At 32.7% G+C, this 16,314-nt stretch overlaps 1 protein-coding gene across 5 annotated transcripts in view; it reads left to right on the top strand.

Annotated features, from left to right (window-relative positions):
• The window catches only part of ELP3 (elongator acetyltransferase complex subunit 3), a 95,137-nt gene that overhangs the window by 10,303 nt on the left and 68,520 nt on the right, over positions 1–16,314 (top strand). For all 5 annotated transcript variants that reach the window (XM_031950942.1, XM_031950943.1, XM_031950940.1 and 2 more), the window contains 4 exons: positions 17–80; positions 2,734–2,802; positions 4,888–5,042; positions 15,657–15,818. In XM_031950942.1, coding sequence (XP_031806802.1) covers positions 17–80; positions 2,734–2,802; positions 4,888–5,042; positions 15,657–15,818 — 450 coding nt within the window. The remainder of the gene's footprint in view (positions 1–16; positions 81–2,733; positions 2,803–4,887; positions 5,043–15,656; positions 15,819–16,314) is intronic.

The raw sequence follows: 16,314 nt of genomic DNA, 5'->3' as shown, positions 1-16,314 counted from the left end.
TTTTTCATTTTGACAGTTACTGTCCTGGTGGACCTGACTCAGATTTTGAGTATTCAACTCAATCTTATACAGGATATGAGGTAAAAGTTATCTTCGAGTTATTTTATTTATCATAATAAAATGCTTTGTCAGACTTTGTATTCAGTATAGTGTTCCACAAAAACATTTTTTAAAGTTAGAGGAAGGAAAGTCCATCCCCAAAAGGAAGAAGTCTTCCTTCCATGTAAATGATAGATAGAACCCTTCAATGCTGAGAAATAGTTTGTATTCTTTTTATTAGGCAGAATATTGTTCTTTTTTTTTTTTTTTTTTTTTGAATTTTTGAAATTATTTTGAAATAATTCCTTAAAAATTAAATATATTATTTATATAGTATAAATATTAATATTATATATTATAAATATAATTAAATATATATTATAAAAATGTTTTACATTATTAAGCTTTAATTACTTAGAAGGTTAATAATGTAAAAATACCTAGAAATTTTATTCTGTAGGCAAAGATGAACATATTTTGTGCTTGCTTCTTATGGCCAGTAGGAATAGAGTAGAAATAACTTGTTTAACAAAAGTTATAGCAGTTGTACTTTGAGTTACTCTTAACTGTGTACAGTTCTGATTTCCACAAGAGTTAGTGTTCTGTCCTTTTGTTTCTATGTTTTTTTTTAATTGCATTCACCATATTGATCATTCTCTACATTTCCTTTTTTTTTTTTATTCTTTTCTCTTAAAGTGATTTTTTTTAACCCATGCAATGGGTTAAATGCAATGTATGAAGGAATTTTAAAATGGAAAGAAATGCTAATTATGCTAACAATCACCATTTTCTCTGCTAAGAATTCATAATTTAGAAAACAAAAGGAAAATTTCTATTCAGTTGCTTTCTCATAGTTTATGCCTGTAGGCTATCCCCACTTCTTTATGTATTGCATCCTGTTGCCTTGGGCTATCTCTTTTCTTTCCCTTCATGCTATTTAAAGGAGGGAGAAGATATTGACTGGGTTGACTGAAGATATATTTCTCTGTGTGTTTATAATGTAGATATTTTTCTTTAAGAGAACTGAGATGAAATAAAACCTATTTAGGGAGTAACTTTGAAAAACTGAGCTAGTAATATTGTGCCACGGTTCCCTTTTATTGGCCTGATTTCAATTCTTGAAGAAAGGACCCGGAAACTCTGAAAATCTTTAAAAAAGAAAATCTCCTTCAACTCTGCCTCAGTGAGGGACCCCACCCTGAAGGACAAACAGTTTCATCTTTGTTATCTGGGTGAGGTTGGCTCAGTCCTGAAACTCATTGAATTCAATTCAGATTCTAGCTCTAAGAGAAACCCAGCTAAGGGGCCAACTTGGAACTCCACCCACAGGCCCCCTTTAGCTAAATCTCTCATTATAAAAAGAGCCAAACTAAAATTCTCTCTTTGCAGAGGTTCCAAACATGTCAGCTATACCATGCTTGGTGTCCCAAGGAGCCTCTGTCCACTGGAATACTGTTTCCAGTGCCATTCTCTCTTTACCCTCACCTATTTCTCTAACCAGATTTTAACCTTACTGCCAATCTCCATAATAAACCTCTTTTATCAATCTAGGTTTTCGGGTCTGTAAATTCCTTTACAGAGACTCTCTGCGCCACCAGAAGGGAGTCCCCAAAACTCCCTACCCTTGCACCAACTCCTAAGGGGTCACAGGGGAGACAAACCCCTCCATTTGGTTCCCTGAACCTGCCACTAGACCTTATCATTTAACTCTCTGACCACCAGAAACCCTAATTTCATTTGGATTCCCCAAATCTAAGCCTCATCATTCTGACTCAGTTTCCCCAATTGTTCTCACCCAGTTTCCTTAATTGTTCTGCCTCAATCCCCTTAGTTGCAACCCCCCCTCTTCCAGTTCATTAAGACTGATATAACTCAGAGGTTATAAATTGTCAATGTATAAACTTAAGATAAGGGGGGAGTTCAGACTCCTTGGCTCCTAAATCCTCCTAAGTCATCTAGAATTTATGGTCCTACCCTCTATCCCATCATTGTTCTTTATCCCAACTTATCAGAATGTCCGGTGCCTCCCCGGATATGTGGATCCATTTGATCCCAGTAAATCTCTCCCTTTCAAATAAAATACTATAACTCTCTAATCTCTATTTTGCCTCAGTTTTTTCCAGCATTACATTAAAATATTTTTTGTAGAGAGATGAACTCCAAAAAGCTTTATTGAAATGTGTAGTGTAGTATGAAGTGCTTTATAAAACAAGTTAGAGACTAGTATCATTGGCCAACTTTGCTGCTTTTTTATTTTCTTTCAACTGTACCCTGTTTTATCTTTAGCTTTCAAAACACATACCTTCTGTTCAACTCTCCACATATTCTTTTGGAATTTAAATCTGTGTGTGTTATAACAATTGGGTGACCCTAAGGAATACTTAAGAAGCAGCATTATATATTGGAAGGAATACTGAACTGTTTATCTAAACAAATCGTCTCAGTCAGTGTGACCACATTATTTACTCTTTGGGGTTTTGTAACTAAAATACTTATAACATTGGGTAAAACAATTGTTTAATCTCAGCCCATACTGCTCAATTGAGGAGGAGGAAGGAGAAGGGAAAAAAATAATTATCTACTTTTTTTTTTTAACTTTTAATAAAACTACATGTGTTTGACAATTGACAGCAAATTAGATGACTAAGAAAAAAACTTTGGATATTTTTCCTTTTTTTTTTTTTTTTTCTTTAGCCAACTTCCATGCGAGCTATCCGTGCCAGATATGACCCTTTTCTCCAGACAAGACATCGAATAGACCAGGTAAATATGTAAAAACATTTTAAAAACCATTTTCTTTCAGTAATAAAAATATATATATTTTTTTCTTTTTAGAGGAAGTTTCCTCTGATAGGCCCTGTCAGACAGGGGAGGAGGACGATTTTTGGATAGATAGGGGCTTTAACAAGGACTAACTTAAATTTTTGAGTCAGAGCAGCAGGCGAGATAGCATAACTTGGGGTCTGTCCTTGACAGTAATTCTGTTTCCAGGGTAGTTTTGAACAAGGATGGAGTCAGAGTGGCGGGCACCTGGATATTGTTTTTCTTTTCTACCCTTCATTGTCTTACAGTGATATATGAAGAGGAATCAGAGCCTCGAGGGTCAAAGTTTTCTTTTTAAACTCAGTTTTCCCAAGTCTAATTGCACAAATGAAAAAGGGAAGGGGGGGATGTATGGCCTCCTATCCAGGGCCCAACATGAGAAGAGGGGCTAATCCAGCACCTAACAGTACAGCTTTGATGATAGTTAAGAAGAACATTTATAAGGGAGGGTAGAGGTTCAGAAAATTATAACTTGAGAAGTATAAAGAAAAAAATTATCTGAGAAGCAATGGATCTCATAAATTGCAGACCTACTGATGATACCGGTGCAGATCCAGAAGCTAATTCTCTCTAGAGAATTTGCCCTTCTTCCAGCCCCTTACCAACATACATAGACCAGTGATGCTTTGCTAGGTATCCCATTCTCCCTTCATGCAGAGGACAGGACATGCTTACCCTAGACCAGCACTAACAGCTCTGACCAAGAAAAGAGGGTTAGAGACCTACTATCTGTATTCTTAGAGCAAGGTTTCTTTGATAGGTCAGAGCCTATCTACAAATATACTCTTGAAATCATACTTTTTAGAGCACCTCCTCCCTGAAATAGATGGGGAATAGAGGAGAAAAGAAAATCAGATAATAATCAACTACCAAGATATAGTGTTGTAGCTATTTTGTTTCCCACTACCAAATAGGAGGCTGTCATTTTTTATTTTGTATTGTGTTAATTTGAGACAGATAGCTGTCTAAACCAATAATTCTCAAACTGTAGTCCTAAGATCTTGAGTTTGGGAGTCCTTGATGCTTTCAAGGGGTCCATAAGATCAAAACTATTTTCATAATAAATATCAGTAGATAGGAATAATTTTTAAGATTATAAAGGGATCCTGAGCTAAAAATTTTTGAGAATTCCTACCTTTAATTAGCTTTAACTTTAAGGGTAAAGGAGACAAATGTTATTCTTTCTCAGTCATACATCTGTCAAATGGAGCTGTTTATCATGTGGGATGTAGAAGGTTCCTTTTCTGAAATTGTCATAACTATTTACAAGGGCCAGAAGAAAATAATAGGCCTATAAGTCATGTATGAATGACAAATGAAATGAGTACTTGGGGAACTGTTGCTCTCTGCTTCTGTCAGGACTGAGAATTTTGTAAGAAGTTCATGCAAAAATGAATTTAATGATTTCTGCTCACGAATGGAATCTTTGCTCACTTACTGATAATGGAATTGTAGTTAATGAAACAAAAAATTGTTCATAGAATTATCATAATTTCTAGTTTCTGATTTTTAGCATGGAAAATAATACTTCTTCATAGCTTGTCTAATGATTAAAATAATTTTGCTTTTCATACTTTGCTTTCTGAAAGTTGAAAACTAAAGTTCCTTTTAAGTACTTTAGCTACCCAATTTTCTTTTATTACTGTAGTTTATTTTTTAATTTTGTAATTCCTTTTTTTCTCTATCTCTCTTCAGTTTTCCATTAGCATATATTATGGCATACACAGTTATACTTTTCTGCTCTCTTTTTTGACATCCTCTTGGTTTTGTCTTTATTATTTACATGAAGTTGGCTGTTATTTACTTAAGAATTCCTTTTACCTCATTCTGGATTTTCAGTTGCTTCTTCTTTCAATATGTTTAGATTCCTTCTTATTTGAACCAACTCACAAGATTAAGTAAAATGTATATAGATCATTTCTAATTTTTAAATTTCCATATTGATGAAACATTTAATAATATAAAATCTTGGAATTTAAAGGTAATTTGTCAGAGTTTTATACTAGTGAATTTTATTTCTTTCAGTTGAAACAACTAGGTCACAGTGTGGATAAGGTAGAATTCATTGTGATGGGTGGAACATTTATGGCCCTCTCAGAAGAGTACAGAGATTATTTTATCCGAAATTTGCATGATGCCTTATCTGGACATACTTCAAACAGTGTATCTGAAGCAGTCAGGTGAGAATTGTTCATTTCACAATCAAAAATTTTTTTTCTAAGTGCAGACAATACTTTTAAATGTTTTCAACACTGGGTTTAAAGCTCTATAAGGAAACATTTATTCATATATATATCCTTTATAAAAAATTAATACTGTGTATTGATTAAGACAGTAAAAAAATTTTTTTTGGTAGCCCTAGTGCATAGCCTGACTTATAATATATACTACTTGATTGTTGATTGACTGTCTGATCTTCTTGGTGGAGTAAGGAGAGAGAAGGGAATTAGGATATTGTTCTCTGGCCAACTATTTCTTATTTCCTTTTATCTTCTGAAAATATTTTTCACAAAACCTTCCATTTTCTTATAGCAGACAGTTTTCAGACAAATCAGAACTCTCTATGGAAAAAAATATGCTGTAAGTCACTATTTTGATTAAAGAAATGCAAATTAAAGCAATTCTTGCACTATCTCAAACCCATCAGATTAGCTAATATGACAAAAAAGGAAGATGCTTTATGTTAGGGGAGGATGTGGGAAAAGTAGAACAATAATATTAGCACTCTTGGTGAAATTGTGAACTGATGCATCCATTCTGGAGAACAATTTAGAAATATGCCCAAAGGGCTGTAAAACTGTGTATTCTGTTTGATCCAACCATAGCAATGCTAAGTCTATATTCCAAAGAGATTTTTTTTTTAAAGGAACCAGAGGTATAGGTTGGGGTGAAAAACTTATCTGTACAAAAATATTTTTAGCAGCTCTTTAATATGGTGCAAGAATTAGAATTTGAAATGATGCCCATCTATTGGAGAATAGCTGCATAAGTTGTGGTTAATGATTGTGATGAAATACTATTGTGCTATAAGAAATGACAGGCAGGATGATTTCAGAAAAACCTGGAAAGACTTACATGAACTGATGTTGAGCAAAGTAAACAAAACCCAGTAAGAACAATGTTGTATGATTAATAATTGTAAATGACTTAGCTTTTCAGCAGTACAATTATCAAAGGTCTCATGATGAAGCATGCTATCAACCTCCAGAGAAAGAATTGATGCTATTTGAATACAGACTGAAACATTTTCTTTGTTCCTTTCTTTCTTGTTCTAATTTTCTTTCACAAAATGACTAATATGGAAATGTTACACATGATTGTCCATGTATAACCTATATCAAATTACTTACTGTCTCAGGAAAGGAAAAGGAAGGGAGGAACTCAAAACTTAAAAACAATGTTAAAATTGTAATTGGGGAATGTAATTGGGGAAAATAAAATATTTAAGATCATATGAAACCTTAAAAAAAATCTTTCCTTCATAACAAATAAATATAGTATTCAAAAAAATTTTAAATTTCCATTTTCTACACGAATGACAAAAAACCATTATAAAACCCTTGGCTTGCTGAAATTTCATTCCAAGCAGGCAGATAGTTGGCTATATAGTCTAAGACATTATCATTATGATATGTTAATCATCTGAAGATTTATTTTAAATGACTTCCTTTATCGCAGAAAGATTTGAGCTTTAGAAATGTTTTCAGAATTTTTTAAATAGGTGAATTTTACTTGTATTTAGTGAAGTTAGAAAATAGAAAATTAGAAAATATTGCCTTTGTAGGGACATAAATAAAAAAAAAAACCACAAATGAACGAATAAATGAATGAATAAATAGGACCATATGTATTCCAGCTTTCCTGCTGGAATGAGCTTAGTTTTATAGTAACATTTTCTTGGTTAACTGTTCAGACAAATATTCCTTTACTATGATGCAAAGTCATTATCATTTTCTTTATTCTTTATTTATTTGTGAGGTACCCAGGTTATCAAATATTTGGATTCATTTACTTTCAAATAGCTATGTGGGCCCTTTATCTTTGAAGAAAGAAGAAATAAAAAGCTATTCTAGATCCAAAGAAATATAGATACTGCACTGAATACTGATGTCAACATGTTCCCTGCTTATTGTTGTGTTTAAATGAATAATTAATGAATAAGTATTTATTAAGTGCTTACTATGTGGAGATACAATTAGAAAATTTAACTGGGGGAGATGAAACATGAAAGAAAGTTCAGCTACAGGTCAGATGGTGAGACACAGTAGGTCATAAGCCCTCTTGTACATAGCACTATTGTATTCTGTAATGTTAGAAAGATCTTGAATAAATTATTCAATTATATTTGATTAATATCTTATTTTCATAGGCAACATATTTTCCCCACCAACTTTAACTGAAAGTAAATGTTGTAAGCCCTTGACATGCTCTTTAGTAAATTTCTTTTGAATGAGATTTCTTATTTTGCATTGCAGAATTGACAAAAAAAATTTATCTTCAGGATTAATAGCCTTCATGTATAAAATCTGATAGACCAAATGGTCTATGTTGGTATCCAAATGGACTCAGTTCTACTAATGTAACTGTTGCATTTTTAAAACAATTCAGATATTTGCTTTCTTGTCTCCATTTTGTTTGTTAGTATGCACAACAGCTCTTTTGAAGGTAAAGACCTTTCTTGCCATGTGGTAGTACATCTATTACTTTAAAGTGTTATCTTTACAGAGTCTATGTCTTTTGGCTTTAAACTAAAAAATACTGTGATGTGATATGTTTAACTTTATATTGGTCATAACTCATCTTGCTCTTCTTGTTAGTTATTCATAAGCAACATTGGCTTTCAACAGCTTTATTTTTTGTTTTATATCAGTGACTTTCGATTTTGAATTATGTTCTTCTAAAAGCTACTCAGGTCAGTAGTTTTCTGAAAAAGGTTTTGTCTAGCCACCTGGGAACTCTTCATTTACCTTGGCAGCACAAAATCCTCTGCTCAATTTAAAAAATACTTCAGTAATCTTTTCTTTTTCTTCTTCTAAAAACCATATTACTGGTTTTTTCTTCCTTCCTACTTATCTTCCCTCAATCTTCCTGAAAAGAAAAGAAAAAACAAACTTTTTTTTTTTTAAACAAAAATGCATAATCAAATTCCCATAGTAGCCATGTCTGAAAACCTGTACTCATTCTCTACCCTATTGCCTCTGTTAGGAATTGGGTAGGTAGTAGCATGCTTCATCAGTCCTCTGAAATTAGTCATTGCATTGAATATAATTCTTAAATCTTTCAAAGTTACTTTTTCCTTACAACATTTTCACTGTATAAATTGTTCTTCAGATTTTACTCACACTTTGTGTGGCATCATTTTCTATATGCCTTTATAAGTTTCTCTGAAACCGTCTTTTGACATTTCTATATACTTGAATCTCTTTACTCTCTGACATCCCTTTGAGGCTAGTAGTGACATCTGGGTTGAAGGCTATGCCTAGTTTAATGACTTTGGGGACATAGTGCCATATTCCCTTCCATAACTGATGAATTAGTTCACACCTCCATTGATAGTACATTAGTATGCCTCTTTTCTTATAGCCCCTCTAACAGTTGTCATTTTCCATTTCTCTCATCTTTGTCAGTATGATTGAATTGAATTGAATTTAATAATAGTTCTAATTATTAGGAAGATTTTTTAATGTGGTTACTTTTCTTTTTTTTTAGTTTATTTATATATTTAATTATTTTGAGTCCCTCAGTTGGTGTTGTGACTTGCCCAGTGTTAAGTGCCTGAGATTACATTTGAACTCAGCTCCTCCCTACTTCAGGGCTGGTACTCTATCCACTGCGCCACCTAGCTGCCCCATTTATGGTTGTTTTGAATGCCTTGGATTTCTTCCTTTGAGATCTGTCTGTTTGTGTTCTTTGATCATTTTTCTATAATTCTTATTCGTGTGTGTGTGTGTGTGTGTGTGTGTGTATGCATACATTAATGTGTGTGTATGCATGGATATCAGACTTTTATCAGTGAAACTTTTTATAAAGATTTCTCTCCTAATTGTGCAAAATCATTTTTAGTTTTATGTAATCAAAATTATTCATTTTAATCTTCTGTTATTTTCTCACTCATTTAGTAATAAAATCTTCCCCTGCCCATTACTGATAAGAGGAATCTTGATAAGAGCAATGTGGTATAGTAAAGATTTGAAAACATTAGAAGGGATATGGGAACTGAGTTCAAGAACAGAACAAGTATAGTTTCCCAGAAGAGTTGATTAATATAAATGACATTATCATTGTGCATGCAATGCACAAAGTAACAACTTTTGGTGATTACCAAAATTAGATATAAAAATCACAGATTATTAGGAGATGAAAAAGAATTGGCCAAGAGATGAGTCATCCAAACACCAAACTATAAAAGAGCGCAAAACAACGTGGTCATGCTTTTTAGATGATTTTATTCTTTATTAATCAGTGCTTCCCAAAAGCAATTTTATGTCCAATCTCTAATGCTTCCTAGCTATTCTGAATAGAAGCTATTTAAAATGAGTTACTCATCAAGGATTTTTCAAGAGTGGATGAATCAGTATTTCTCCCTATAGAATTGTAATTCATTACAATCTTTTTATTTCTCTTATAGTTTTTTATTTCAGTTTTTTGACTTAATTCAATGGATTGTTGCCTTCAATGTGCTGGAGAGAAAATGGTTTTGCTAGGCCTCAGCTGAGGTATTTGAGTGTCTTCTGTGGTTGTAGCCTTGGAGACCCCTGAATGGAGTAGGAGAAAAACCGAGCCTAGAAGATGAATTTTGCTCAGTTTTGTTCTGAATTTGACAAACTTCAAATTAGCTTCTGGGTTTTAATTAGCTTCTGGTTTCTTAGACTTAAGGCTTCCTAAACTACTTTCTGGTTCAACTTGGCTCTTTACCTACCAGTCTGTACTTCAATTGAGATTAGGACAGCCAGACACAAGTTACGTTGAAGGACAGTTTTTAATGAGTAATTGAACACATATTAAATGCTAGAAAAGTTAATTCTATATAGCACATAGGAATTTGTTTTGTAATAAATTGCGGGCCTCACAATAAAAGATCAAAGGTAGCTAGTACTACCAAGAGGGAATTATTTTCAAATCCTAGTTTCCTGTCCCTCCCATTAATTCCATTCACTGGACTAGTCTTCAGAACTGTTCATTGACTAACACATGAGTGGCTTCTAATTATATTTTTAATAGATGATGCTATATTCTAACTATGCTAGCTCAGCTTCTGCAGGATACTAGAGAAATCCTGATTTGTAAAATGAAAATAGTATTATAGAAAATAATGAAAGTTTATTGTGTCTATAGAATATTAAATAACTTTTCTGTTTGTTTCTTCTGTTTCCTTTCCTGCAAGTGAATTAACAAAAGTGCTGGTGGGTTGTGTTTTTTTTTTTTTTTTTAATCCTTGAAGTAAAGCATTTTGAAATGAAATTGAAAATGATTATGTGAGGGCTATTTTGTATTCTTGTCCCTTGTGCACTCTATAAACGTCCACTCGTGAAGGGACCTTATCATGCCTGCAGCAGCTTCCTGTATCCTTGATTGGGTCTTTGATGCTCTCCCCTTCAGTAGAAAGATTAGTTTGTAAATTCCATTGGCCTCATCCTGTGATTGCCTTTCCCTTATACAAAATTCACATTTGTGCAGTTACTCTCCCAGTGGTATTTTTGGTGAGTCACTGATGTGTCATTTGGCAGTGAACTTGCTGACTTAATGGCATGAATTCTAAAAAGTAGATTTTTTTTTTAACATGTAGGTTAAGAGAGGTTTTGTGTTAGTAACTGTGTCTTCATCTAAGCTCAGAATTTTTTTTTTTGGCATAATTAAATGCTTTTTTAGTGTATGTATTAATACTATTAACTGTTAAACGCTAAAAATATCAGTAGGTTGAGACTTTTGCTTCCTGATGGAATTTGTTTTGTAACCAGAGAAGCAATAAAATTTGGTTACATTTTGGGCTGGTCCTTTTTTCTTTCTTATATTGTTTTCCTTTAATGAATGCATACCTTGATTACTGTTGCTTCCTGTTATCTTCATACAGAAGTATTGCAGCTTACTACTGTTGATACAATAAGGTTTATACTGTTAGAATAAAGTTTCCACAGAATCTTGAGCTTTATCCAATTTAAAAAAAAGTACTCTCTTTGCAGGTTCCTGGGTAAAATTTTGAGATAACTTACTTAACTGTATTGATTGCCTGGGGAAAGCAGATCTACTTTTAAAGAATAATAAAACCATTGAATTTTAGAAGTAAAGGAGATCTTACACATCTTATAATTGAATTCTCATTTTTCAATGGTTGAAAAAACTGAAAACGAGACTGATAAAGAAAATGAAAGCAAATAAAACCTGAATTGTTCTGGTTCTAGTCCTATTTGGTAATCTTTGGTCTGATGTGGGATGTTTTTGGGTAGGGGATGTAGTTGTGTACAGAAACATTCTGAATGTTTCCTAACACTTTCTTAAAAGTTGTTTCATGCCTTTTCATTATTCTTGTTACTTGCCCTTGCTTCATTTTTCTGTATAACTCTTTCCTGCCTCTCATGTAAATTAATCAGTGAACTCTGTTATGTTTTTATTTTCACTTGCTAAACCCTGTAACTTTTTCTCTCACATACACAAATACACACCTTTCTATTTCCCATTATCCCCACAGTATTACAGGACCTCATTGCCACCATTATACTCTTTTACATACCATTTTTTCTCCCTTCCAATCCATCCTTCATGCTTCTGATATCCTCTTCTTTTTCAGTAGATCTGATGGCAATCACTTAATAAGAACTCTGAAATTATTATTCTTTGTCAAAATTCATATTCCTTAACCTAACAATCAAGACTTTCTACAATGTGATATTACCTTCTCTCCATCTTTCTCATGGTAATCTCTACCAATCTAATAATGATGATGATAGTAATAACTAACATTTACATAACACTTAAAAGTTTTCCAAATCCTTTGTATACATGATCTCATTTGATTCTCATAACAGTCTTGTAGGGTAAGTATTAAAAATGAATGTTAGCCTATGAAATGTATTCTACTAGTGCAAGTTACCTAAGGCTTATAGAAGTTAAGTGCTTGAATAAAAGAAATGGAAGGGAACTCAGCAGCCAGAGTCTAATCCCTCCTCTTTTAACATACCCAATTAATGGTTTATCTGTCCTCTTTTTAAAGACTTCTCATAAAGAATGACTGATTACATCTAAAAGGAACTGACTTCAGGATAGCAATAATTGTAAGGAATGTTTATTTTTAGCACAAATTTGCCTCTCTATGGCTTCTACCAACTTCTTCTGGTTCTGCCCTCTGATCTTTTTTTCTTTGTGATAGGCCTACAAATTTTGAGGCAACTATATCATTCTCTCTATTTATAACAGTTCACCCTTAAGTCCTTCTTAAGGTTTTACATCTCCAGTTCTCAGATATTCACATGGCATGTACTCAAGGGCCTTTACCATTATTTTTTTCTTTCTCTGGGTTCTTACTACTATTCCTATTTATGAGTATTCTAATCTTTAGAAATTCTATTTTTTTTTAAAAGCAAGAATTTCTTTTGATTATGACTCAAATTCTGCTTTGATAAGGGTGGGACTAAGTTTTTTTTAGCTGATATTAATGTAGTGTTTTAAAGTTTACAAAGTACTGTATGTACTTTTCCTCATTTGAGTCTTTCAGATGCTACAGGTCTTATTCCTTTTTTACAGGTAGGGAAATGACTTCTCAGATTTGCTTAGGGCTATTCACCAAGTAGATATCTATCTTATCAGTAAATTTAAACTCAGATCTTACTGATGCTTTAAGTCCAGTGCTCAGTCTAGTACATCATTTTGTCTGACTCCATCCAGGAAGAAGACTGAGATTGGTTTGCAATCTATAACTACTGCATAACTAGGTTTAAGAACTAAAACCAGAATCACCAAGTTAGCCATATTTTAATCAACAGAACAAGGCTAGGAAACAAAAAACCAGGTATGGTAACGGAAGATCGAAAAGCAAATAATCACAGAAAGGAAAGTTGATGTAGGTGGCAGTATAATACCATGAAGAAAAAAAGCTAAATTTGGAATCAGAAGATCTAAGTAGGAATCCCAGCCATACTATTTTCTGTCTTGAGACTTTGAGTAATTTCTTTAATCTCTTTGGGCTCCAGTTTTCTTATCTGTAAAATGGCTTGAAGTCCATTCTGTTTCTAAATCTATGAAGCATCTTAACTCTAGGTCTTCATGTTCTCTATTTTTTTCATCAAGTAAACAGTGACCAATTTCATGAATTGTGGAGGGGGCTGTGTAGGATGGATGCTCAGTTAATCATACTTGGTTTAGAGAGCAAACTCTGAAGGCTGATGTAGGCAAACCCTACCTGATCAGAGATTTTCATGAAGCAAGAATAAAGAAAATGTCAACAAATTCAAATCTTAATATATATTTGAATCAATTCCCCAATATAAAACTTTTATGTAAGAGAAATTCTACTTTGTTATATATAAAGCTACAGTTAACTATTTTGATATAGGATTTTAAGCTTTGCAAAATGCTTTAAATGTATTACCTCATTTGATTTGGCATTGTTTTAAAAAATATTTATTGGCAAATTTGTTATTCTTATTTCTCAGATTAAAAGCAGAGCTTCTTCACTCAGACTACATATCTAAGGAAATATAACTTACCTAAGAACAGATCTTGCTAATTGTATACAAATGACAAAATGACAAAAAAGATAATAATCTGGAGTGTTATATGTAAATTTAGAAGGTCACAGAAACAACTATCAGTAACCAAAAGTAATGGGGTGAAATTGTTTCAGCATATTGTTTTGTCCCTATTGTATGTGTGTTTATATGTATAAAATTGATAAAAACAGCATAATTTGGGAATACTCTCAATTTGCTTGTGTTAAAATGTAATGAATATAACTTTAATGGTTGGAAAAGATTTTAGTGGGATATTGGGGATGGAAAAACCAAACTTTTTCAGTTTTATTTTATTTTATTATTGTATGTTAGAATCTGAAAGGGTCTCTGATTGGTGGAGGCTAGATGTCGATGAGAATGATCATCTAGTCATGGTTTTTATTGGTATTGTACACATTTTCATGTCCATGTACAACTTAGTAGTGGGTAATATCAGCAATAAGCATAATAATAATAAATCTGTAATTATAATTCAGATAAGCCAACTAGCTTTGGTTTGGGTTTGATTTTACATAATTTTGATAACCATTAACAAATGAAATGAGTATTTCCCAAATATATTTCATTTTTAAGTCTTGAATTTATAACTAATAAAACTAACTTAGAACTAAGCTTGGTTATTATTTTTTATAAAGATAATAATGATTAGAGCCCAATATTAGGGAGTGGTCTACCCACTTAAGGCATGTAATAGGATAAAATAGTTTGGCATTTTTAATCCATGTTTTAATGTCAAAAAAATTCAACTTTGTACTGTGATATGTTCATGGTAAATTAATTATATTACACAATATATTCTCAGAATATAGTACAGTTTTCAACTCTTTACTATATCCTACAGATACTTGATTATAGTTCTGCCTAAATCAGTACACAAAGCATTATTCAAATTGGCATTTAATTTTTGGAATTTAAGTAAAAACAGGAGAACAATTCATTTATTTCCTAATTATTCTCCAAAGTAGATAAATGGTAATATTGATACTAGGGAGTTCAGTTTCGGCTAGCAACTAAGGAATGAACAAGTGAACAATGAACTAATTGCATAGCTTATTAGGGGAGTCATTATTTCAAGGAAAAATAGAGTAGAAAACATGGCTATATTTGGAGTAAGAGAATTGAATCTTGAAACTTTTTCATTTAACTATTGGTATGGATTTAGACAAATGAAACAGAGACTTAAAAGAGGCACTTAGCAGTAACATAACTGTATAAATATGTGTACATATATTGTATTTAACATATACTTTTAACATATTTAACATATATTGGATTACCTGCCATCTAGGGAAGGGGGAGAAGGGAAGGAGGGGAAAAGTTGGAACAGAAGGTTTTGCAAGAGTCATTGTTGAAAAATTACCCATGTATAGGTTTTGTAAATAAAAAGCTATAATAATAATAATTTAAAAAAAAAAAAAAAGAAAGAAAATCAGTTAACCTGGGGGAAAAAAGAGGCACGTAAAATATATTTGATTCTATTCTCTTTGACTTGTATCTTTTTTAGTTTGATGGGCATAAATTTTTTTTAAAGAGAGGAAGCTGACTATCATACAAAATAGATTTTTTTCATAATAGAGTGTTAGGAATGTTCTTGCTGGAAGCATTGAGAAAAATGACTGGTGAGAAGGGATACAATTAGAATGTTCTATTCTAGGTTCTTTTCCCAACAATCTTTACTTCCTCCTTGTAGGTGATTTTCTTTTCTCTATCCCAGCAGTGATCAGCACATAGAATATTGATTTAGCAATCTGTTATCTTGACATTAAAAGTATAAAACAGAAAAATTGATCATTATTATGTGCTATTTCTGAGATTAGTAGCATCTAGGAGAAAGTACACATTGTAAAATACTTGCATAGAATACTACAGAGGGAGGGAGATAAAATTCTTGTAGATCCTCTTTGGTAGAAACAGAAAGATGCTTTTATATCAGAAATCATTGCTTCTAAGAGAAAGATGCTTGCAAAAACACTGGATTCTCAGTTATGGAGGAGAAATCTTTGCTTTAGGGAATAAACAAGGATTTTCTATAATTAGAAAATATGATTTATTTTTAGCTTTGTTTTATAGGTACTCTGAAAGAAGCCTCACAAAATGCATTGGTATCACCATTGAGACACGACCAGATTATTGCTTGAAGAAGCATTTGAGTGATATGTTATCCTATGGCTGTACAAGATTGGAGATTGGAGTGCAAAGTGTTTATGAAGATGTAGCCAGAGATACCAACAGGTAAGATAGTGGTGACCTCTGAAAGCTGGCAGTAACATGTATGCCAACCCCATCTAAAGGTCCCTGTGAAATAATGTATTACTCAGTGTCTACCAACAGAATATGAAAAGCAAATGGAGTAATTTTAAGTCAGTTAAATGAAATATTGTCTTGAACACAAGAGGCAGCTAGGTATATAGTGGGTACAGTCTTAGACCTCAAGTATTGATGAACTGAGTTCCCCTACAGTGTCAGACACTAAATATGTGAGCCTGGGCAAGTTGTTTATCTTGTGTGTTTCCATTTTCTTCTCTGTAAAATAGGGATGTCTCCCAGGGTTATTTTGAAGAGAAAATGAGATAATATGGGTAAAACATTTTTTAAACTTTAATCACTATAGGAATACTTTTTATTAACATATATTGTGCTCATCTTCTTTCAAGACTCAGCTTAAGTCTAGTCAAGTCAACAAGTGTTTGTTTATTAAGTGCCTAATATGTGCCAGAAACTGCTAAGC

The sequence above is a fragment of the Sarcophilus harrisii genome, chromosome 2, assembly GCF_902635505.1.
Source record: "Sarcophilus harrisii chromosome 2, mSarHar1.11, whole genome shotgun sequence".
In the NCBI taxonomy this organism is placed as follows: Eukaryota; Metazoa; Chordata; class Mammalia; order Dasyuromorphia; family Dasyuridae; genus Sarcophilus; species Sarcophilus harrisii.
This window is presented reverse-complemented; position numbering and strand designations above follow the sequence as displayed.